The sequence below is a fragment of the Panthera onca genome, chromosome D3, assembly GCF_046562875.1.
Source record: "Panthera onca isolate mPanOnc1 chromosome D3, mPanOnc1 haplotype 2, whole genome shotgun sequence".
NCBI lineage: Eukaryota > Metazoa > Chordata > Mammalia > Carnivora > Felidae > Panthera > Panthera onca.
In genome coordinates this window covers 21,905,421-21,931,324 of record NC_138350.1, presented here as the reverse complement: position 1 = coordinate 21,931,324, position 25,904 = coordinate 21,905,421, and the positions used below count along the sequence as shown (strand labels likewise).

At 38.3% G+C, this 25,904-nt stretch overlaps 1 protein-coding gene across 12 annotated transcripts in view; it reads left to right on the top strand.

The window, feature by feature from the left end:
• The window catches only part of MTMR3 (myotubularin related protein 3), a 148,086-nt gene that overhangs the window by 64,565 nt on the left and 57,617 nt on the right, over positions 1–25,904 (top strand). For 11 of the 12 annotated variants that reach the window (XM_060612765.3, XM_060612764.3, XM_060612763.3 and 8 more), the window contains 3 exons: positions 10,869–10,903; positions 20,916–20,968; positions 25,761–25,844. Coding sequence is in view for 11 of the 12 variants with exons in the window: in XM_060612764.3 (XP_060468747.1) it covers positions 25,842–25,844 (3 nt within the window). In the remaining variant the exon portion in view is untranslated. The remainder of the gene's footprint in view (positions 1–10,868; positions 10,904–20,915; positions 20,969–25,760; positions 25,845–25,904) is intronic. The other variant, XM_060612755.3, reaches the window with a different exon arrangement.

Genomic DNA, 25,904 nt, shown 5'->3' with positions numbered 1-25,904 from the left:
TTTTTTATTTATTTTGAGAGAGAGAGAGAGAGAGAGAGAGAGAGAGAGAGAGAGAACCAGCAGGGGAGGGGCAGAGAGAGAGAGAGGGGGGGACAGAGGATCTGAAGTGGGTTCTGTGCTGACAGCAGAGAGCCTGACGTGGGGCTCGAACCCACAAACTGCAAGATCATGACCTGAGCCGAAGTTGTACACACAACCATCCAGGTACCCCATATCTTGTGGTTCTAATTTGGAGTTGCTGGATTATTGGGTTTGAGCATCTTTGCCTATTTTATTGGTCATTTGCATTTCTTCTGCAGTTGCTTATTTTCTTCATTTTTCCATTGGATTATTTGTCTGTTTTTATTTAAAAAATTTTTTAAGTTTATTTATTTTTGAGAGAGCGTGTGCTTTGGAGGGGCAGAGAGAGAGGGAGAGAGAGAATCCCAACCAGGCTCTGCACTGTCAGCACAGAGCCTGATGTGGGGCTTGAACTCGCAAACCATGAGATTGTGACCTGAGTTGAAACCAAGAGTGGTTAACCAAGAGTGGTAAACCAAGAGCCGCTTAACCGGCTGAGCCACCCAGACACCTCAGATTACTTGTCCTTTTTTAAAAACACTAATTTGTAGTTCTTTATGTGTTCTGGATACTTTGGCAGTTAAATTTGGCAAATATTTTTGTCCATCTGTTTGGCTTTGTTTTCAGTGTCTTTGTGGTCTTTTAATAGAAATTTTTGATTAGTCAAACTTTAGTCCTAACCCCCCCCCCCCCCCCCCTTTTTGGTTACTTTTTGTGTCTGTCTTTAGAAATCTTATTTACTCAGAGGTCATGAAAATATTTTCTTCTCAAACATTTTTGTAAAATGTTAATTTAGTTTGAGAGAGATGGTGTTGGGGGTAGGACTCAGAGGGAGAGAGAGAGAATCCCAAGCAGATTCCACGCTCAGCCTAGAGCCTCACCTGTCAGTCTCAGGACAGTGAGATCACAACCTGAGCCAATGATCAAGAGTTGGCTGCTTAACCAACTGAGCCAGCCAGTGCCCTCAAACATTTTTTTTAAAGATTTGTATTTTTGCCTTTCACTGTTAGTAACCCACTAGATTTTGTCTATAATGTATGAAATAGTGACCAATTTCATTTTCTTTCCATGTGGTTATCAGCTGACCCAAATACTTTATTGAAAGGCCCGTCCTTTCCCTACTGTTCTTTGTTACTTTTTTTTTTTTTTTTTGCATAAATCAGGTGTTTATTTACATGTGCATATGTTTCTTGGCTCCCTGTTCTGTTCCATTGGTCTTTCCTTGTGCCATTATCACCCCATCTTTAGATAATATGGTTTAATCTCGATACCTGTTATACTAAATCTTTCCACTTTGATTTCTCCCCTTTTTTTCAAGAGCATTTTGGGTATTCCTGGACCTTTTATGTTTTTAGAATCCTTTCATCATCTTCTCCAAAAACAAAACACACCCTGCTGATATTTTGATTGGGATTGTATTGCTTCTTGCTCTTTTTTAAAAAATGTTGATTTCTGAGAGAGAAAGAGTGCAAGCAGAGGAGGGGCAGAGAGAGAGACAGACACAGAATGCTTAGCAGGTTCCAGGCTCAAGCTGTCAGCACAGAGCCTGATGTGGGGCTCGAACTCACAAACGTGGAGATCATGACTGAGCCACCCAGGTGCCCCTCACTTTTTTTTTTTTTTTAAGTAATCTCTGCCCAACATGGCTCCCAAACATACAACCTGGAGATCAAGAGTCAGCATGTTCTACTAACTGAGCCAGCCAGGCATGTTCCTCCTCTTTATTTCTAATAATGCCTTAAAGTCTACTTTTTCTTGTATCAGTATACCCAAACCAGTTTTTTCTTTAATATTTACATGATATTTGTTCATTGTGTGTTTTTCAAATTTTCTGTTTCCTTAAATTTTCAGTTTAAAATTTGGAGGGTGATGGGATGTACAGCTCAGTCTGTCTTCAGTTTTAGCAAATAACCTATAACCCAAGGTCAGGAACTGACCCAAGTATTGGACTCATCTCTCTGAATATCAATCGTCTTTCATATCTTAGTGAGTTTGATTTTGATAATAGCTCACTGTGTTTTTACGTCTTTGCTTTTAAGAGAATTTTATTATACTTATTTTTTAATTTTTTTGGTGCCAAAATCCAGGAATGAACCATTTATAAAAGAATTTTAAATATTTCGTCTAGGTTTTATTTATTTATTTTTTTTGATGTTTATTTTTGAGAGAGAGCGAGCGAGCGTGTGCTGGGGAGGGGCAGAGAGAGAGGGAGATATGGAATCTGAAGCAGGATCCAGGCTCTGAGCTGTCAGCAGAGAGCCTGATGCTGGGCTCAAGTCCACTAACCGCCAGATCATGACCTGAGCTGAAGTCAGATGCCCAACTGACTGAGCCACCCAGGCACCCCTCATATCCAGCTTATTGAGTTTGTCTTCAGCAGGTTGGTAATTTGAATTACTTGGTGTTGCTGGAAGTGTTTTAACCTTTATTTGGTTTTTTTGCTTAGGATTTTATGATAAGGTTTTCTGTGCTTGGATTCCTTCCAGCCTAGGAGCTGGACTTTGATTACATAAGTAGACTTGGAGGGAGTTGCCTTGGGCCATAAATAGACTGGAGTCAGGGTCAAAATGTGAATTGATATATTAGAGGCTAAGGTATAAATTTTAGATAATACTGTGAAATTTGTTAATTACATGCATTTTTATGACTTGACTTCATCCAGGGATGAAAGCTGCTTTAACTTAATATTAGCCCCATTAATTTTGTAGTGAACTGGAGGAAGGCTTGTTAGGTTCTGTACTGGGCATGGAGCCTGCTTTAAAAAAAAATTAGAAAGTTCAGTAATAACTGATTTGAATGCATGGGAAAGATTAAAACCAGAGATGTATTAAATAAACTAGGAGCTAACATTTTACATTAGGAGGGAGACATAATTAACCTAAATTTGTGCGTGTGCACAGTGGTACAAATAAAGCTCACTCGATTCTTCATTTAATACATACTATTCCTGGGAGTGTTGTTTTCTTCTATCTCCTGCTTTCATTTCTCTATATCAGATGCCAGTGAACTGTTGCAAACCTCAGTTGCTTTACATTAACATATATTCAGGTTGTTGAATTCCATATTTGCCTTTCTGTTTTTTTCCTAACATTTCTGTTTATTTCTTTCCTCTTCATCTTTAGGCCTCCAGGAATTTATACAACTCGGTAGACTGCATAGTATATATTCTTGGGGGGGGCGGCAGGGGGCGGTTTAATTGAGTTGCAGGTTAATGACAGTTTTCACAGGTTTATGTTTAAGCTTTTAAAACTTCAGACTCTCTTGTTTTACTCTAGAAATTTTGGGCAATCTCATTAGATCAGAGTTGCACTGGGGTAAGTGGCACTTTAAATATTAAAGGTATTTAAGTATACTGAATAGATTAGTATTAAATAGTGCTACAAGAAAATAAACATTTGTCTAGGGAAAATAGTCAAAAGGGAAATAATCTGGGAAAAATTTGCATTTTATAGACTAGGGCTAAATACATGTGTATGTTCATACATATAGAAGATTAAAAAAACAAATCCAAGGGTGCCTCGTGGGCTCAGTCTGTGTGTGGAGTGTGCAACTCTTGATCTTGGGGTTCTGAGAGCCCCACATTGGGTGTAGAGATTACTTAAATATTTAAAAAAAAACCCCACAAATCCAACTTCTTAAAAAATTTTATTTATTTATTTTGAGAGAGAGGGCACATGAGCAGGGAGAGGCAGAGAGGGAGAGAGAATCCTAAGCAGACTCCTTGGTGTCAGCACAAACCTACAGACCATGAGATCATGACCTGAGCTGAAACCAAGAGCCAGACGATTAACTAACTGAGGCACCCAGGTGCCCCCAACTTTTTAATCTCCATACTCCATGTGGGTCTCAAACTCACAACCTCAAGAACAAGTCACATGCTCCACTGACTGAACCATCCAAGCATCCCCAAATCCAACTTTTTATATGGACACAGAACATGAACAGGACAGGATGAAAATGAATATGGATACTCTTGGGGAAGCAAGATGGTTGATTGTTTTCTTTAGATGATAGTAAAGTGACACTCATTGAGGAGCAAGTTCATTAATATTTTTAGGTGATGTGACCAAGGCAGAATACTCGATTAGCAATAATAAAACTGTTGATTGCTAGCCAGCTGATTACTTTTCTTTCTGATAAAACTTTATTTGCGGTAATTCTGTGTAAATATTATAGAACATAAAATTTACCTGTAGTTGCCATTTTCAGTTGGTATATTTCTTGTGTGTACCAAATTTGGTTGGTATATATATTTTGTAAATGTTTACTTTTATCTCTGAATGAAATATTTTTTTTAACAGTTATGATGAACTATTAATTGTGTCCATTGCTGAAATCATCACTGTCTTTGATTTATAATAAAAGCAGATTTCTCCAGAAATCAAAGTTAATAGAAGGTCCATGTTTATTTCTGGAAACGAATTAACTATTATTTAAGAAAATACTTGATACCTTGTAATATTTATACAGTAGAATATTTTACTTCTTAGGGTGCCTGGGTGTCTCAGTCAGTTGAGCGACCGACTCTGGATTTTGTCTCAGGTCATGATCCCAGGGTTGTGGGATTGAGCCCTGCAGCTGGCTCTGCACTGAGCATGGAGCCTGCTTAAGATTCTCTTTCCCTCTGCCCCTCTCCCCTGCTTGTACTCTCTTATTCTGTAAAATTAAAAAAAAAAAAAAAATAAAGTGTATATATATTTTTTGTTTGAAGCTGTAATTTTTGAGTATACAGCAATTTTTAGATTATTTAGAAATTGTCTAATTTGTAATGTTAAAAAAATATGGTATAATCTGTATTACCATGCTGTGAAAGTTTTAAAGCTTATTTATTTTCGAGGGGGAGGGAGAGTGTGCATGTATGAGCTTGTGTGAGTGGGGGAGGGGTAGAGAGAGAGGGAGATAGAATCCCAAGCAGGCTCCACACTGTCAGCGGGAGTGGGGGTTGGGGGGTGAGGGTGCAGGGAGCCCAACGCTGGGCTCAAACTCACAAACCCTGAGATCATGACCTGAACCGAAATTAAGAGTCAGATGCTTAACTGACTGAGCCACCTAGGTGTCCCAACCATGCTGTGAAAGTTTAACTTAAATGAGTTTTTGTCAAGAAGAAATCTGTAAAACTTTAAAAACTAAATTTTATCTAAGCATGCTGTATCTAATAGTACCTTGTGTTCAATTAATATAGGAAATACTAAATAGGATGATTTGTATTTGAGTTACAGTCATGGCCTAATTCTGCCTCTTTGGTTGTTTAAAAAAACCTGGTATACATTATTTAATTATGAGTTTATTAAGGAAATCAAGGTGAATCATGTGATTTTGTTATTCAGGACTCTTGGTTGTTAGTGACAAACTGAATTAGAGCTTGAATAAATAAACAAGAGAAGGTGTGGTTTTAATTGAACTGTGACAACCACATGGGGACTTGGAATTGAGGGTGCAGTGTCTGTTATTCTAGCTTTACATCTCTCTGGTAATTGGTGTGATTCTCCCAGGCTCATGACTCTACAGTCCAAAGTCTCTCCTTCCTCTTAGTGTCTCAGTAATATTTTCCACTGTGCCCCTCCACCAAAAGAAATAGTAATAGCTCCGTTTATTAAGTAATTAGAGCCAAACAACTGAAGTGTTTATTTCCTAACAATTTAGCTACTTGAAAAATTGATAAGTATAATTTGAAAGAAAACATTTTTTTTTTTTAATGTTTTATTTATTTTTGAGACAGAGAGCATGAACAGGGGAGGGTCAGAGAGAGAGGGAGACACAGAATCTGAAGCAGGCTCCAGGCTCTGAGCTGTCAGCACAGAGCCCCACGCGGGGCTTGAACTCACGGACTGTGAGATCATGACCTGAGCCGAAGTCGGACGCTTAACCGACTGAGACACCCAGGCACCCCGAAAGAAAACATTTTAATGTGTGTGCCTGTTGGGTACCAAACGAATTCTCAAACCTTGTAATCAGATTAGATATTCCACCTGTTTCCTGTTGGACATTGGTTTTTACAGGATACTTTTTGTCATAGCGACTTGCTAAAACCCCTGTGTCTTACATATCACTGAAAAGGATGTTTTTTAAGCTAATATTGAACTTATGAATGACCTCAGATAGTTGTTTGTGTGGTCCACATAGGTCAGTTATTGCTGTGTTTCCCTCAAAAACTTAAACAGTCCCTGTAGTGCCCCTGTGAATTTACTGTGGTACCCCCAAGATGCCTCAGCACACAGCTTGGAAGCCATGATTTTAGAAGAAGAGAAGGATTTTTTTAAAAAAATATTTTTGAGAGAGAGAGGGAGGGGGGAGGGAGGGAGGAGTGGAGAGAGAGAGAGAGAGAGAGAATGAACAGAGCATGAGTGGGGCAGGGGCAGAGGGAGACAAAGAATCCAAAGCAGGCTCCAGGCTCTGAGCTGTCAGCACAGAGCCTGACACCAGGCTCAAACTCAAAAACCTTGAGATCATGATCTGAGCCGAAGTTGGACATTTAAAAAAGTTTATATATGGATTTGAAAGCATGATCTTTGTGCTTTCATAATTATCTGAGTAATCAAGGATCAAAGATGTAAACTTAAGAGCTAAAATTATAAAACTTTTGGAAGAAAACACAGGGGAAACATTTCATGACATTGCATTTGGCAATGATTTCTTGGATATGACATCAAAAGCACAGGCAGCAAAAGAAAAAATAGATGCGTTGAACTGTATTAAAAACTTAACGTATCAGTATGCTTTCAAGAGTGAAAAGGCACCAGAATGGGAGGAGATATTTGCAAATCCTATATCTGATAAAGGATTACTATCCAGAATATATTAAAAAACACAACACCCAAAAACAACCCAACTAAAAAAACAGAGACTTGAATAGACATTTCTTCACAAAGAAGTTATGTAAATAGCTAGTAAACACATGAAAAGATGCCCAACATTGCTAGTCATTAGGGAAATGCAAATCAAAACCATAAGATGCTACTTCGCACCAATTAGGATGGCTGTTATCGAAAAAGTGGAAAAGGGTTGTCAAGGATATGGTGCATTGCTGGTGGGAATATAAAATGGTGCAGCTGCTGAGGGAAAACTGGTGGCTCCTCAGAAAATTAAACATAGAATTACCATATGATCTAGCAAGTACACTCTTAGGTATCTACCCAAAATAAGTGACACCAGGGACTAACGTATACTTGTACACTAATGTTCATAGTAGCACCATTCACAGTAGCCAAAAGGTAGAAACAGTCTAAATGTCCATCAGTGGATGGATGTGTAAACAAAATGTGTGGTGTATGTACATGCAGTGGAGTATTATCCAGCCTTAAAAATGAAGTTTTGGATGATGAAAAAGTTACAGAAATGGATAGTGATGGTGATTGCACCACAGTGTGAATGTACTAAAAAGGTTATTCAGTTGTACACTTAAAATGGTTAACATTGTAAATATGTCTAATTTACTACAGTAAAAACAAAAAACAAAAAAACCTGAAAAAACACTTTAAACGTGCAGTTTGTTTTACTTCAGTAATGCCTTAATAAAGTTAAAAAGAATTTTGAGGTATTTGACCCCAAAAATAATTTGTGATGATTTTATTTAAAGATGACGGAATAACAAATTGACAAAAGTCAATTTGTCCTACAGAGTGATATCTTACTATGGTGTTAGGTCTGTGGAACAGACACAGCAGTGGATGGATTTTAACTTTACAAAAGCTTCTGTCTCTGGTGGCATCTTCATCCATAAGAGATGAAAATCTGTCTTATTGATAAATGGTGCAAAGATTAGAGGTTTCATATTCATTGTTACTGGTGGGTTGCTGTCAGATGAAAGAGAGAGAGACAACAAATGGTAGGATTGAGCTCTCAACTATTATAATGTTCTCAAGAGTGTTACAGTTGAGGGGCGCCTGGGTGGCTCAGTCAGTTAAGTGTCTTGACTTCGACTCAGGTCAAGACCTCGTGGTTTGTGGGTTTGAGCCCTGCGTTGGGCTCTGTGCTGAGAGCTCAGAGCCTAGAGCCTGGAGCCTGCTTCGTATTCTGTCTCCCCCTCTCTGCCCCTCTCCCGTTTGTGTTCTTTCTCTCAAAAATAAACATTAAAAAAAAATTTAATATAGTTGATGGAATGGGGAAGTATGCTCGTTAACTTCACGGATGACTCAGCCCCTTGGAGGGTAGAATTCGAGTTTGGGACTGGCTTGACAAGTGAGAAGAGGTTGTAAAGAATAAAGATATTTAGGAACAATATTAAAAATATTGAGGAACAAGTGTCAAGTAGCATACTTCAAGTGGATAATAAAACACTGATGAAAATCTTTAGTTTTGTGGGAGAATGAAACTTAATAAAGCCTATGCTGCTCTATAAAAAATGTAGTAGCATATGTAGTATATAAGAAACATATTCTCAGTATATAAGGGCTCCTTACTTGGATTCACTTTATGAGGAGTATAGTTAGCATCAAATTATATTAGCAGACTTACTGAATGGAGAAGGCTGTTTGGCCAGATGTTGATAATGTGAACTGTGGAGCTAGAATGCTTGGGTTTGAATTCTGGCTTCTCAACTGCTATAATCTTGAGAAAGTTACTTCTCTGTATCTGTTTTTTCAGCTGTTTTTTCAGCTGTTTTTTCAACTATAATGGTCACTATGTATAGAATTATTATGGGGTTAATTGAGATAATATAATTCTTTTTTTTTTTTTTTTTTTTTTTTTTTTTTTTTTTTAAAGCTTGCAAGAAAGAGAAAGCGGGAGGAGGTGAGGGGGGGAGAGAGAGAGAGAAAGAGAAAAAATCTCAAGCAGGCTCCACATCTAGCACAGATTCCCTGACTCAGGGCTCAGTCTCACGACTGTGAGATCATGACCTGAGCCGAAATCAAGAGTCGGATGCTTAACCGGCTGAGCCATCCAGGTGCCCCAACACATACAATACTTTTAAAACAGTGCCTGGCATATAGAGAAGTGCTCAATAAAATTGGCTGTTTAAAACATCCCTAACAACTGGTCACAGTTGGCCCATTAATATGAGGTTCTCCCTGTTCTTGCTGTCACTGTAAAAAAAAAAAAAAAAAAAGTTATTAAAAAAATGGCCTTGTTTTTTCTAAGTAGCATGCCAAATACTACCATTGCTTTTTGGTGCTGTAGAGTTAGCTATTCATGTGGATGCTGTACCATTCAGGTTCTTTGCCAGTTATCAGAAAGTGTTAAATATATACGACTGAAAAATCCTCTTGGCTTCATGTTGGAAGAAACTACTTTGCAGTCTCACTAATTTGTGAACCTGTTTGCTCTTCCTTTGTCAATTCAGGAAAAGTTGAGGAAAGGACAGAGAAGGAATCCAGTTTTTTCGGGTAGAAGCAAAATTATTACACAAAGAATGAAATGTAAAAAGGGTTTTTTAGGAATGACTTGATCATAAGAATGGCTTTTATATGACGGCCTCAAAGAGGCCAAAGAAGATTAAAACCACTTCCCTCTTGCTGTCACTTTTATATTATGTATCCTTGTTTTAAAGCAGTCTTACCTTTACAAAACCAGCCTGATTTTATTTATTTTTAATGTTTATTTTTGAGAGAAAGAGGGAGGGAGGCACAGAATCCAAAGCAGGCTCCAGGCTCAGAGCTGTCAGCACAGAGCTCAATGTGGGGTTCGAACCCACAAACTGAGATCATGACCTGAGCTGAAGTTGTATGCTAAACCAACTGAGCCGCCCAGGCGCCCCTTAGTTATTTATTTTTAAAGTAAATACACTGTGTGTGTGTTTTGAGAGAGTGAGAAGGAGAAGGAGAAAGGGAAGGGAGAGGGGTTTGGAGGAGTGAGAGAGGTAGAATTTGATAAAAGAGAATCAGTGTGGGTGGCTCAGTTGGTTGAGCGTCCGACTTCGGCTCAGGTCATGATCTCACAGTCTGTGAGTTTGAGCCCTGCATCGGGCTCTGTGCTGATGGCTCAGAGCCTGGAGCCTGCTTCCGATTCTGTGTCTCCCTCTCTCTCTGCCCCTTCCCTGCTCATGCTCTGTCTCTGTCTCAGAAATAAATAAAAAACGTTAAGAAAAAAAAAAAATTAAAAAAAAAAAAAAGAATCAGTGTTAAATCATGTGTACCTGCAAAGATACAGTAAAAGTTTAGTGGCCTAAAATACTAGAAAAGCTCTGACGATCTGGTTGGTAGAGAAAAGGCCAGTCTGGGTATAGGAAACAACATAAACAATGGCAAGGAATTTGGAATGAACATAGAATGTCCTAGAGGGGAAGAGTAAGATCCTCATTTGGGGGAGACTTGGTTGTTCGAGAGGGAAGGGCCTTGTTTTGGGGAGACTTTGTTCTTGAGGGATGCCCTAGATCTTGATAGATATAATTATGGTACCTTGAGAGTTCATTGATAATTGTGTTGAGAATAGTGGTTAATGTTGTTTGGCTCACTCGGTTAAGTGATTTCTTCTTAAGTCTCAAAATGCCTATAAGCTTTTTGCTGCAGCAAAATTGCATACTACTTTTTTATTTTGGACTTTGAAAGGTAATAATCAATACTGGAAACTTAACAGATCTTTCAGTTGCAAGGGCTTGTTCTACATGAAGGCAGGCAGGTAGAACTGTTGCATTTATGGTAAGAACTGGAATACAGATGTTTTAAATGGACATGAGTGTGCTTGAAACATTTAGTTGGTAGGTAAATAGAAGACCATGGTTAATTTTTTGTGTTTACCTAAATTGCATGTTTTTTTTTAAATTAAAAATGCAGTTATTGAGCATATTTTTCCTCCCTGTCAGAATTAGTATTCACTTGTTTGAAGATACTAGCTCAGTAACTCTCTTTTCTGATGTTATTTCCATTTTACAGATGAGAAACTTCGTGAACTTCCCAAACTGATACAAGTAAGTTTGGAGCCAAAATTAACATCCTGAACTGTCTGATTCCAGAACCTGTGATCATACCTAATCGTATGTAGTGGCACTATATTGTAGTGCCTCTCATTGAAACATAGTGTAAGGCCCTTGGGTTCCGAGTAGGAAAATGACTTTGCATAGGAAATCATGATCTGTATAGAACACATAGAAATGTAAGTAATTAGGGGCACCTGGGTGGCTTAGTCGGTTGAGCATTGACTTTGACTCAGGTCATGATCTCACAGTTCATGAGTTCGTCTCCGTGTGGGGCTCTGTGCTGACAGCTCAGAGCTTGGAGCCTGCTTTGAATTGCTTTGAATTGCTCCTCCTCTCTCTGCCCCTCCCCCACTCACACTCTGCTTGTCTCTCTCTCAAAAATAAATAGGCATTGAGGGGAAAAAAAGAGGAATTGACCAGAAACAGTTGTGTTGTCAGTTGAATCCTAACTGGTAATTTTGTTTCTTAGGTAATTAAGGTCTAATTTTTAAATGAACAAATGTTTAAAAATCAGTTAGCTAAACCAAATGGTGGTGATACTGGTGGCATGGAATGGAAAGATGGAAATTGAGCGTTTCAGGGAAAGTAATGGGAATTGGTGTTAGGTTTTGTTATTGGAAATAGATTAAAATGTTTTCTAGCCTTGAAAACCTAGGCCTACCAAGATTTCCAGTGGAGTATGAAGAAAGAAGGAGTGGTGGAGGGAGGAGGAGGAGGCCAGTGATGGATTTTGTTTAGGATATGTAGACTTGGAGGTGCTATGGTGATAGTCCATAGGAGACCCTGTATTTTGTGGTACTGTGCTAGTAGTAATAGCAATCAAGAGATGCCAGAGCTCTCTGGTGGTAGCATAAACCTTAAAGAGAGGCTTATCATTTGTGTGGGGGAAGGACTAGATACTGTTGAATGTGGCCCTGGTCAGGTCTGCTTATGAATGGTTTCAGACTTTTAATGAATTGAAAAGATAAGTGCAGAATATTTTTTTTCAGTGCTCATTACCATAAATACAGTTTTTGGTTTTTTTTTTTAAAGATACTTGTGTCCCATTTAAGTCTTCTCAAATCTCGCCAGTGGTCTGTATACCACAGCATGGAAATACTGGTAATTGAAAATATAACCATATGCTATAGGATGTAGGATTTAGGTTAAAGACTGACGATATAAATCAGTAGAAAAGAAAAAGGGTAAGCTCTTTCTAAAGTCTTATATATCTTTGCATTTTAGCATATTTAAATGTCCTGATTGAAAACAGTAGTACACAGATGTGGTGTTCAAGTCATAGGCCTGCTGTTTTACCAGAGAGCTGGATAAAACGCATTTGTCCTTCTGCCCCTTACAGACATTAGTTCCTCTGACAAACTGTTTTCAGATTGAAAAATGCAAGAAACTTATGAGTAGTGCTGATTGACATTAGATATGTTTACATGCTTATTGGAAACTTGAGAATTTGAATTGCGTGGATTATTATTTTCATGTTGAATTGAATAGTATAAGTTTGTGATGTATAAACAATATGCTTGGAATATTCCATAATTTATGCAGAACAGGTTTATTTTTATTTTTTGAGAGAGAGAAAGCATAAGAGAGCTAAGGGGAGGGAGGGAGGGAGAGAGAGAGAGAGAGAGAGAGAGAGAAATTGAGGCTAGAGCTCACAAACTGGGAGATCATGACCTGAACTGAAGTCAGATGCTTAACCAACTGAGCCACCCAGGAGTCCCAGAATTGGTTTAGATTAGGCTATTTGAGAAGTTTTTCATCTTGTTTTAAAGAATATTTTACCAATATTTTAATATGTTTGGTATGAATACAAGTAATCTAAGCGAATATACTTTTTTTTAATCCCCATTTCCCCTTTTCCCCTTACTGGGTTAAGCAAAATGATAGCTTAAGAATTTTTAAAATTCAGAGTTTGGTTTTTTATCTTCAGTATGAACCCATGACTTGAGTTTTAGGAGTTGTTATTTTAGTGTAGTTATTTCAAAACAAAAAAGGAGAAATCTCTTTTGCTTAATAGCTAATTTCTTTTTATTTTTTTTATTTATTTTTTTTAATAGCTAATTTCATATTAGCCCTGATTTAACGTGGTACTTTTGCCCTCCTTTCCTGTAAAGCATGTTGATGAATTCTACTTTTTGACTTCAGCTGAAAAGGTTTTTTTTTTTTTTTTTTTTTTTTTTCTCCCCTTGTATCTGTTTGGATGACAGTCACATGTTTCTCTCTGTTTACATAAGATAAATGTTAGTAGTTTAAAAGCGTAGGTCTTTTCCTGGGTTTCTGTTGAATTGTATGATATTAAAAGGATGGTCTTAAGAAGATGGTGTTCTGGTCAAGACAATTTCTGGTCTTTTGGCTATTTAATAATTGAGAACTGCTTCGAAAGAGTAGGTATTTGAACATGCTGTTTTAAACAGAGCCTGTGTTGTAGTGTGTGGTTATTGGAAGTTATTTGGGTTTTTATTGGCTTGCTTTCAAAAATATGAGTAGCCCCCTACCTAATTGCCAGAATATACATTTTAAGTAGGCCAGTAGAAGAGTGGATTCTTTTCATTGCACATAGCCTATATTACTTGAGTTTTGTCTCTCTTTTCTTGAATGTACCTATTGGCTAGCTGGAATTGGGCAGTTTTTAATTATGAATACAGCAGTTAAAAATTCAGATCTGTTTCTTCATTATTAAGTTGTATGCTTAAAAGGTGGACGTGCATTTTCATTCAGCTTTCTGGTACTTGTCCATTTTGATGCCCATTACCCTGTATAAAACTGAGTGGACAAAACCAGAACTTTGGACAGTCTGTTTACAGACTGGGAGAGGAACATTAACATTCCTAAATATGATATTAATATACTAATAATATGCAGATTGAGATATTGATAGCTATTTTTTTGAAGAGTTTATTTACATTTTTCCTAGAATTGGTGTTAAACATCTCAAGTACCTGGGCAAAACAGGATAATCATGCTCGTTTATACATGGGCACACTGTTGAGTTCCCATGGTAAACTGACCTTCATATTAAATTGTTTGTTTTTCAAGAAAAGAAACCTCTTATGCAGCTGTGAGGTGAGGGGAGCTTTGGTATAAAATGGGTGGGAGTTTGGAGAGTCTGTTTTTGTTTGTTGAGGGCAGGGTCCAGAGCAAAGCATATTAAGCAGTATAAATCTGCAGGTTTCAAAATAATGGGATGTGTTGAATTTTGCTTAGTTTTTTAGTTGCCTGTTTTTTTTTCCTTTTTTGTATTTTTGGTTTTTGTTACCTATCTCATTTGATTAGTTTTCTTTTTCTATTGAGTACATAAGAAATAGCTCATAATTTAAATATTTAAAAACTTTTTGCGGAGTGCCTGGGGACTCAGTCGGTTGAGCGTCCAACTCGGCTCAGGTCATGATCTCACAGTTTGTGGGTTTGAGTCCCACGTCAGGCTCTGTGCTGACAGCTTAGAGCCTGGGCCCTGCTTCACATTCTGTGTCTCCGTCTTTCTCTGCCCCTCCCCGGCTCGCGCGCTCTCTCTCTCTCTCTCTCTCAAAAATAAATAAACATTAAAAAACAAAAAAACCTTTTTGAGACCTTATTGTAAAATTGCTTATCTTCATAGGGATTGGTCATTTAGGTGTTTTGTCCTAAAAAAGGTAGTTAAAATTTTATTCTTTGAACAGTAGGAAGCAGGGACAGAGTCTGCAGTCTCATGTTAAGAGATAATCATATAATATGTTAAAGGGGAGAATTATAATTAGGAAAATTTAAATTTCCATGAGGAGCTATGAATTTCTGGAGTAGGAAGGTTTTTCTTTCCCTTTTTATTTAAAAAATGTTTTTTAAATACAGGGCTTGATCCCATGACCCTGGGTTATGTATTGAAACAGAGATTTTGTTTTTTGGTTTTTTTTTATTTTTTGGTGTGTTCAGCATTGTCTTATGTGTTGCTGGTTCAAGAGACTTATTACCAGTGAAAGACTCTTTGGTATAGAAATGTGATTATAAGATGAAGTTTAAGTTACAGTTTCTGGCAGATTACTGGGTTTTTGTTTTTCAAGAAGGTAGTTTTTTTTTTGTTTGTTTTTTGTTTTTTTTGGTTAGGAAGTGATAATATTTTAGCTGCTTATCTGTGCTCTACAGCTGGCAGAGGAATGCATACTGATCATGAATTTGCATCTGGATCCCTGAAAATGCACAGACGTTACTTAGTGTTTCCAAGTAGAAAAGATAATGTAGAGTCTGTCTCTTTCTCTCTCCCATCTTGTTTAGAGATATCATTGAAAGGAGGTCAGTGACTCAATTTTATATTTACTGTTTCTTCTTATCTTTTCCAAAGCATGGATCTAATTAATAAGTAGGGGAGAAAAGTCACACTGACGACATTCAACCATATGAGAATATTTTAGCTGATACTAGAATTGCAGCTCCTTTAAGGGTGGGAACTTTGATTCGTTCATTGCTGCATTCCCAGTGCCTAGAATAGTGCCTATGATCCCCAAATACTTGTCAAATAAATGAACCTCCACCACAGTGAACTTGTCATGATAGGTGAATGCAGCCATGCTTTTTGAACTCTGTTTCTATTTTTATTTGTAGTTGACTTCAGCAGCAAAGGTTTTAGAAAACCTGAGGTTTGGACTTCTAGGAGTACCAAGCCATAGTAGTTTTACTCAGCTGGTAAATGCTTGGGTTTTGGTTAATGTTGATGATTAAATCATTTCCCCACAATGGGATAATTCCACCCACCATGCCACAGAATCCTAGTTCGGGAAGATCATATTATCCATCAGATACCTGAAAAGTTGTTAGGCATAAACAAGGAAACACAGACAGAAAAGGTTTTTGTCTAAAATAGTGGCAGTTGGAAAGCCACTTAAAATTTAACATCGAATTATTTTATATTGCCTCCACACTCAAATTTTGCTGTGAATCTGTTTTCTTAAAATGCAGTACATGTGCTAGAAAAGGCATTTCTTTCACATACAGTGAAAATAAAAGATTTCTTTGGGGTTCCTGGGTGTCTCAGCTGTTTGATTGTCTGACTTCGGCTCAGATCATGATCTTGTAGTTCATGAATTCAAGCCCTGCATTGGACTGTGCGCTGATAGCTCAGAGCTTGGAGCCTGCTTTAGATTCTGTGTCTCCCTCTCTCTCTCTGTTCCTCCTCTACTTGTGCAAGCACACGTTCTTTCTCTCTCTCAAATAAACGTTGGAAAAAAAAAAAAGATTGCTTTAAAATTATTCATTGTTGCCTTTTTGAAGTTTCGGACTCTTGGGGCACATGAATGGGTCAGTTGGTTAAGCGTTGGACTCTTGATTTCAGCTCAGGTCATGATCTCACAGTTTGTGGGTTTGAGCCCCACATCGGGCTCTGCACTGACAGTGAGGAGCCTGCTTGGGATTCTGTCTGTCCCTCTCTGCTTACACTCTCACTCTCTTAAAATAAATAAATAAACTTAAAAAAAAAAGTTTTGAACTCTTTTTTTTTTTTTTTTTTTTTTAAATTTTTTTTCAACATTTATTTATTTTGGGACAGAAAGAGACAGAGCATGAACGGGGGAGGGGCAGAGAGAGAGGGAGACACAGAATCGGAAACAGGCTCCAGGCTCTGAGCCATCAGCCCAGAGCCTGACGCGGGGCTCGAACTCACGGACTGCAAGATCGTGACCTGGCTGAAGTCGGACGCCCAACCGACTGCGCCACCCAGGCGCCCCTGAACTCTTAATTATCCTGTATTTGAAAGTGAGACAGGACTATGTAAAAAAAAAAAAAAAAAAAATGCATCGTTCTTTTAAAGTTAAAATATACACTAGCCAAAAAAAGTGCTGCTTTAGCCACCTGTGTCACACCCCCCAACATTTTAAGAGGCCTGGCCCTGAGTCTCTTTGTTTTTCCTCATAAATTTGGTTCAATCTGATTAGTTTTTGTAGTTTGAAGTCTTTTATTATATATATAGTCCAAATTGATGTGCCTCTTTGCCCTGTTGAACCCTATGTGGTGGTACTTCAAATATTTTCAGTATATATTGAGGGTCACCCAAACCTTACTGCTCTTACTCTCTGAGGTATACATGACTGTATCCTGGGATACCTGCTGCTATCATTGAAAGGTAGCTTATGGCACCAGAGAGCTTCTTTCAGACCTCTACACCTCTACATGGCCTTTTATCTGGCAAATAGTCCTAAGAGGAAGGGGAAGGGTTTTTTTTGTTTTTGTTTTTTGTTTGTTTTTGTTGGCAGTGTCTCACAGTGACATACTTGCTTCCAACCAAGTAGTTGTTTGATTGTGGTTATTAGGAAGGAGAGTCATTGCCATCATTGAAGCAGACCGTCTGAACCTTTTTGTTGAATCTGCTGTTGTTTGGTCCATCTCTTGGAACTTTACACCTGTGGAAACTTTATGCAAACACTTCTGTATTGACGGACTTCTCATATGTTTGACAGAATAAATTATCAAGTAATTTAAAACCTGTCAAATGATTTTTATGGTAGATACAGTGATTTCCTTGAAGTAAATTTAGCACTTTGAATCAGTTTATTATTACCCCTAGACTTGACCTGTCTGTTGAATTTAATCCCTCCTGCCCCCTCCCCCCCTCCCCCCACCTGCTGGATATACATCTGCTTGGGAGGCCACCTTTCTTTTATTTTTATTTTTATTTTTATTTTTTTAAAGATTTTTAATTCTTAATCTTTTTTTTAATGTTTATTTTTGAGAGAAAGCGAAACAGAGACAGGGCACTAGTGGGGGTGGGGAGAGGCAGAGAGAGAGGGAGACACAGAATCTGAAGGCAGGCTCCAGGCTCTGAGCTGTTAGCACAGAGCCCAACACAGGGCTCAAATCCACAAACTGGGAAATCTTGACCTGAGCCGAAGTTGGATGCTTAAGCAACTGAGCCATCCAGGTGCTCCAGTAATCTCTATCCCCATCGTGGGGCTTGAACTCATGATCTTGAGATCGAGTTGCATGCTTTTCTAACTGAACCAGCCAGGCGTCCCACCTTTCGTTTCTTAATGATATTGTCCTTTTTCTATTCACCACAGGCCTTAACATTTCATTTTGCAGTTACTGTTGACAACTTGCTCTGCCTCTTTTTTTCCCCATTTCTAATCAATTACTAAGCTCAGGCAATTAATGCTTTTACTCACTCTGATATATTCCTATGCATTTTTGCTACAGTTGAGATATTTGGCTGTTAGCAGTTCATATCTGAACTACTAATCTGGGAATATCCTAAGTCAATTTTCCCTCCCAGACCCTTCTACTTACTGCTTGCTGCTGCTAAATACCACCATTTTCATGTTTCTATTTTCGTGCTGATTTGGTTTCACACCATTGAATTAAATCTGACTCCTTAGCCTGACATTGAAGGACCACAGTTGTGTCCTGCCTTTCTAGTCTTCTCTTCCTGAATACTTTCTTGATGTTCTGACCTATTCTCTGTTTCTCAGAAATGTCCTGATTACTTCCTACTGTGGTATTAATAGCCATGCTCTCTAGAATTGTCCCTGTCCCTTCTTTCTCTTTAGTTAAGTCACATACAATCTGTAAAACCCAGTTGAAATTCTTCATCAGCTCTGAAGCCTCCCTGGGCTGTCCAGCCTCTGAACTCTGAACACATGCATGTCATTGGACAGTTAACCTCATAGTACTCTGATAACTTCCTGAGTTACAATGAGCTGTGTCTCATTTTTTGTTTATAATAGTTTTTTTTTTTTTTTTTTTTTACATTTATTTATTTTGAAAGAGTGAGTAAGCACAGGCAGGGGTGGGGGGCGCGCAGAGAGAGAGAGAGGGAGAAAGAGAATTCCAAGCAGGCTCTGTGCCATCAGTGGAGGAGCCAGATGTGGGTCTCAAACTCAAACCTACAGAATATGACCTGAGCCAGAATCCAGAGTTGGATGCTTAACTGACTGAGCCACCCAGGTGCTCCTGTTTGTACTAGTTTTAAAGTGGAATAATGTCTCTTCACATACACTATTTCATCTGTTTTGTTGTTTTAAAAAAAAATTTTTTTTTTAATGTTTATTTACTTTTGAGAGAGAGACAGAGTGTGAGTGGGGAGGAGCAGAGAAAGAGGGAGACAAAGAATCTGAAGCAGGCTCCAGGCTCTGAGCTGTCAGCACAGAGCCTGACACGGGGCTCGAACCCACAAACCGTGAGATCATGACCTGAGCTGAAGTCGGACACTTACTGACTGAGCCACCCAGATGCCCCTGTTGTTGTTTTTAAGGACAAAGAGACCAAGCATCTCTCTCTTTCTCTCTCTCTTTTTTGTTAACGTTTATTTTTGAGAGACCGCATGTGTGCATGTGCAAGGAGGGAAGGGGCAGAGAGAGACGTGCACATGTGAGCAGGAAGGGACAGAGAGGGAAAGAATCCCAGGTAGTCTTCATGCTTAGCATGGAGCCCAACGTGGGGCTTGATCCCACAACTGCGAGATCATGACCTGAGCCGATATCAAGAATTGGCTGTTCGACTGAGTGACCTAGGCGCTCCAGTTATCTCTTCTTTTTAACAAATGATTATTTATTATCCTAAAGTAAAAAATCATGGATAATATAATGTACCTACTGATGTAATTTAGAAGGAAAATATTTGTAATATGTATTTCAGTATTCACGTGCTTAGCAAAAATTATACACTAGCATGGAAAGGTCCTGCAGATTTACAGACCCCCAACTTTTCTTCTGTATTATATCTTTTTAAACAACTTAACAAGATTAAACTTGATACTTTGTGTCTCAAGTTGCAAATTATGAATAGCTTTATTTTTGATACAGAATGTGGTTAATATGGCTTCTAAGTTACAAAATTTATAAATTATGTAAAAAATTTTTTAATGTTTATTTTTGAGAGAGAGAGAGAGAGAGAGAACAAGCAGGGAAGGGGCAGAGAGAGAGGGGAGACAGAATCTGAAGCAGGTTCCAGGTTCCGAGCTGTCAGCACAGAGCCCCATGTGGGGCTCAAACCTGTGAACCGTGAGATCATGACTTGAGCCAAAGTCAGATGCTTAGCCAACTTAAGCTACCCCAGTGCCCTTAAGTTACAAAATTAAAGTTATTGGGAGACAAAAATTTTACTTGTAAAATGGTTAAAACACTTTATTATTGCATATTTAGCTTCCTTTTTATGGTTCTTATCAGTTAAAAGTTTTCTGGAAGTTATGGATATAATGTGCTATGTTGACTGACTCCTTAATTTTAGGATTTTAATATTTTATACAGTTTTGTTTATTTATATGATTTCATGTCGTGTAACAGCCAAAAGGTTGAGTTGTCTGCAAATACTGAGAAATCATTGTAAGGGAATCAGGTCGATTAAGTCTTTTATCTCTGTAAAGGTCAGGTTTGCCTAGTTGTGATAAAAATTCTTCGTGCCTAGACCATACCACCCCCTGCCACTTCTGTCCCAATTTTTTTCAGACACATAAAAGATCCTTTGGTAGAAGCCAGTTGTGTGTACAAAACACCTTAAATTACCAAGTCCAAGCCTAGATCTCCTGTGAGATCAGTTAAGCATTTGACTTTGGCTCAGGTTATGATCTCACGGTTTGTGAGTTTGAGCCCCACATCGGGCTCAGTGCTGCCAGCTCAGAGCCTGGAGCCTGCTTCACATTCTGTGTCTCCCTCTCTCTCTGCCCCTACCCTGCTCATGCTCTGTCTCTATATCAAAAATAGACATTAAAAAAAAGAAATAAAGTATTGGTTCATGTAGTAGTAAAAGTTTAGGTGAGAAGCCATCAGAAATGATGATTGAGGAGAAACTCTTAAATAGGAGTATCTGTAGGTTCCTGGAAAGTTCTGTCTGTACAGTTCTGTAGTTTCTAAAGGCATGAGGAGGCCTGACTGGGCTTATTCTGGGCAATTAAACATTCTAAAATCTATTGTTGACTAAATCAACATTATAACAATTAAAAAAATGTATTAATATGGCATTCCAACTTGTAGAGAAAAGTCTTGTGGGGAGATTTAAGTGGCTTAACTTGATTGGAAGGCTATTTGTAAAATTACTGGTTTTTCTTTTGCAGATTGTCTTGTGAAACCTTCTAATAGAGAAAGTTCTTGGGACAAACTTCACTTGGTAAGTTTATTGTATTGTTCCCCCCCCCCCCCACCTTGTGCTGTTTTGAAGCAGCAAAGACTAATACAAAGATTAATTTGTGTGTGTGGGGGGGCCCTGTCTGTCCATGTACATAATTATTTAGATGAGCTCTTATATGTTCACTTTAATGTTAAATCTCTAAATACGATTTTTTCACTAGAGTTCAAGGCAGATTATTTTTTCCATATATAATGTGCTGTAATACAGTATACTATACTTGGAAACTTGTATTTAAATTGAGATTAAATGAGTTGTAGCCCTACTAACGTTGTTTAGAATAGACCGTTCTTTTTTTTTTTTTTTTTTTCCAATATATGAAGTTTATTGTCAAATTGGTTTCCATACAACACCCAGTGCTCATCCCAAAAGGTGCCCTCCTCAATACCCATCGCCCACCCTCCCCTTCCTCCCACCCCTCATCAACCCTCAGTTCTCAGTTTTTAAGAGTCTCTTATGCTTTGGCTCTCTTCCACTCTAACCTCTTTTTTTTTTTTTTTTTTTTTTTTTTCCTTCCCCTCCCCCATGGGTTTCTGTTAAGTTTCTCAGGATCCACATAAGAGTGAAAACATGGTATCTGTCTTTCTCTGTCTTATTTTACTTAGCATAACACTCTCCAGTTCCATCCATGTTGTTACAAAGGGCCAGATTTCATTCTTTCTCATTGCCACGTAGTACTCCATTGTGTATATAAACCACAATTTTTTTATCCATTCATCAGTTGATGGACATTTAGGCTCTTTCCATAATTTGGCTATTGTTGAGAGTGCTGCTATAAACATTGGGGTACAAGTGCCCCTATGCATCAGTACTCCCGTATCCCTTGGGTAAATTCCTAGCAGTGCTATTGCTGGGTCATAGGGTAGGTCTTAGAATAGACAGTTCTTAACAATATGGAATTCTCTTAAATTGAAACCTTGATTCTTCTTTTGAGTTCTCTTAAATTGTTACATATCTATATAAAAATCAAGGCCTCATTACTAGACTTAGTGTTACAAATGTGATATTTAACTAGAAAAGAAGTTCTAAAAAAATTGGTAATCCTGTCCCCAGCATGGTTATTAATGTCTGACCTGTTCTTCTTTTCATAGATTTGTGTGTGTCTATGACTACTTCAGTCTTTAGTACTGCCTCCTGTTTCTGCCATTTGTTTTAATTTAGGAAATCTAATTTTATTTAAAAAAATTTTTTAAATTTATTTTTTAGAGAGAGAGAGACACACACACACACACAGAGCATGAGTGAGGGAGGGGCAGACAGAGAGGGAGACACAGAGACTAAAGCAGGCTCCAGGCTCTGAGCCCTCAGGACAGAGCCTAATGTGGGGCTTGAACTCGCGAACTGCAAGATCATGACCTCAGCTGAAGTCAGATGCTTAACTGACTGAGCCAGCCAGGGGCCCCAGGAAATTATAATCTAATTTTAAATTTTTTTTAATGTTTATTTATTTTTGAAACAGAGGAGACAGAGCATGAGTGGTGGAGGGGCAGAGAGAGAGAGGGAGACACAGAATCCGAAGCAGAAACCGAGCTGTCAGCACAGAGCCTGATGAGGGGCTTGAACTCACAGACCTTGCGATCATGACCTGAGCCAAAGCCAGCGCTCAACCGACTGAGCCACCCAGGCACCCCTATAATCTGATTTTATTGACAAGAGAAGTTGTCGCTTCTAGATCCACTTCAGTACAGTACCTTGTTCTGCCACCTTCAGCTTGACATTGCCTCCAGAATAAGGATCAGTCTCCTTAGCATGGCATTTTAGGCTCTTGACAAGCAGCTTTTAAACATGTCTCCTGCAGGGGTGCATGGATGGCGCATTCTGTTGAGCACCTGACTCTTGGTTTTGGCTCAGGTCATGATCTTGCAGTTCATGAGTTTGAGCCCCACATTGGGCTCTGGGCTGACGGCATGAGCCTGCTTGGGATTCTGTGTCTCCTTCTCTCTGTCCCTCCCCCACTTCTGCGTGCCTGCTCACTCACGCGCGCTCTCTCTCTCGCTCTCTCTCTCTCTCTCTCGCTCTCTCTCTCTCTCAAAAATAAACTTAAAAAAAATTTAAACACATCTCCTGCAAATAGTCACCCATTTCCCCCATACAACTAGGATACCTTTTGCTGTAGCCATATTGACCTACTTTCCCTCGAGTACTCTCCAGTATGCCTTTTTTTTTTCCTTGTCTTGTCTTCGTCTCAGTCTCAGTCTTTGTTTCAGTCTTCATCTCAGTCTTTGCTTGTGCCATCATTACTATTCTCTGTTTCAGTAGTTGAGAATCTGACCAGTTCAACTATTAAAAGCTCAGTTCTAAAAAGCCTTCCTGAGTACTCAGACCAGAATCTATTTCTCTGCCTTTTACATCGTCATGGAGTTATATTTCTGCATCTCTTTTCACACTTTGCCTTTATTATCTGTTTGTTGCCCCCATAAGATTGTGAACACCTCAGGCAAGAACTGTGTTCATAAAAGAATTTTCAATTCACACAAGCATTTCCAGAGTCCTGGGATATAGGACTTCTCACTATAATTTGATTTTAAGTAGGATTTTCATTTTTGTTTTTTGTGTGTGTGTGTGTGTGTGTGTGTGCGCGCACGCGCACGTGCGTGTTAAGAATAAGGGAGAAGAGTAGATTTTGTTTAGGAATTTGAATTTAGGAAATTAATAAATTTGTTTATTTGTTTAGGAAAATAAATTTGTTTAGGATTTTGAATTAATTTAGGAAATTATCCTCTAATTTTAAATCTAATTTAGTAGGGATTAGTTATAATCTTGTTGATTCAGGGTATTGTTTTTTCCCTTCTTTTTGGATTTATATGCTATGTATGATCTGTGACCTTATAGTTTGAATTGTTCAGTATCTTACTTGGTTGAGTTATTGTTTGCAAGTGTAAGTTTTAGTTATTGAGAAAGAAATTGGGTAATTTTTCCTTTGCAGGTGACTGAAAGATGAGATACTATGTTCAGTAGGGAGATTAAATATTTTACTTTTGTAATGATTTCTCAGAAGTCACATCTGTGAAGTGGTATTAATGATGGAGCCCAGAGAAGCCTGCAGATTCTAGCTGTCAAATTCTCATGCATATATTAAGAAAAGGGAGATCATTTGGCTCTGATGATTAGAATAAGAATCTTTTCCTTCATTTGGCCCAGTGGGGGTCCGTATTATAACTTATTAGACCTTTAATCCTAATGTATTACTTGACTCTGCAGTGTTTACTTTTTACATTACCATAATAATGTAAATATTTATTGATTTTTAATTTTAGAATCATTAACTTGAGATAAGGCACCTAAGACTTATATTGCAAAAACAATGAATTTAAAGTGTTACATTCTATTTTTAAAAAAATGTTTGTTTATTGTGAGAGAGTTTGTGCGTGCACAAAAGGGGCAGAGAGAGAGAGAGAGAGAGAGAGAGAGAGAGAGAGAGAGAATCCCAAGCAGGCTCCATGCTGTCAGTGCAGAGCTTGATGTGGGGTTCGATCTTATGGGCAGTGAGATCATGACCTGAGCTGAAATCAAGAGTCGGATGCTTAACTAACTGAGCTACCCAGGTGCCTTAAGTGTTACATTCTTAAGAAACATGGTCTGGGTGTGAGGGAAAGATGTGAGATTATTAAATTAATTTTGATGTCAGGAAACATTATTTCAATTAGTATAGGGGCACCTGGGTGGCTCAGTTGGTTAAGCATCCAACTTTGGCTCAGGTTAGACCTTATGATTCATGAGTTTGAGCCCTGCATCAGGTTCTCTGCTTTCAGAGCAGAGCCCGCTTCAGATCTTCTATCTGCCCCCGCTTTCTCTCACAAAAAGAAATAAACATTTATTACTATAATATGGGCCCTAGATTATAAGAGACTCAAGAGACATGACTAGATTCAATATGTGATCCTAGACTGGATCCTCTATTAAGGGAAAAAAGTAATGTGAAGGATATAATTGATTAAGTTGACCAAATTGGATATAGATTAAAGTACTTCATGTTCAACTTTCTAAATTACAAAACTGTGATTATATAAGAGATTATTTTTGTTCTTAGGACGTATATGCTTAAGTTGTAAGGAGTAAAGAGGCATGGTGTATGCAACTCTCCTCAAAAAAAATTTTTTTTTAATGTTTATTTATTTTTGAGAGAGACAGAGACAGAATGCGAGTGGTTGGGGCAGAGAGAGGGAGGCACAGAATCTGAAGCAGGCTCCAGGCTCCAAGCTGTCAGCACAGAGCCTGACACGGGGCTCAAACTCACAAGCTGTGAGGTCATGACCTGAGCTGAAGTCGGACGCTTAACCGACTGAGCTACCCAGACACCCTGCAACTCTCTTTTAAATGGTTCAGAAATAATTAACTGTGTGTATGTATGCATTCATATTTTGCTTACTAAGCCAGTTTGATTCCCACAGATAGGGAGATCCATTTTGGATTTATTGATCACCACAGAAACATCCAGTAATATTCCAAGAATTTGTTTTTGCATTTGCAGGTTAGTTTTAATCTTTATTATTTCATTCAAAGTTTATAACATTTTCTATGTTACTATCAACATTAGGAACATGACGAGCCTTTGCTACTTTTTTGCTCAAATAGGTTAGGACCATGAAGATTTTCACAAAGGCATTATGGAGTTTGGATTTGACTGGTGGGGACTGGCTGGTGATATTTAACTTGTTCTGGGCTGACTCTGTCAGGTCTGCCGTAGTAGTATGTAGTTACTTTAGTTAGGCTATGGCCAAGCAGGGGGAAATTTGCCAATTTCGTCCTCTTTTTTTTCCTTTTCTTTTTAAAGATCCAGGCATAAAAGAAAGAAAACCTTGCCAGACACGGAAGAAGGGACGGGGATTTCTCCTCCTAATCTGGGCCTCCTGTCATGGTAAGTAAAAACGAAATAACAAGAAAATTGGAATTGAACTCTATCCTGAAATTAAGTGAA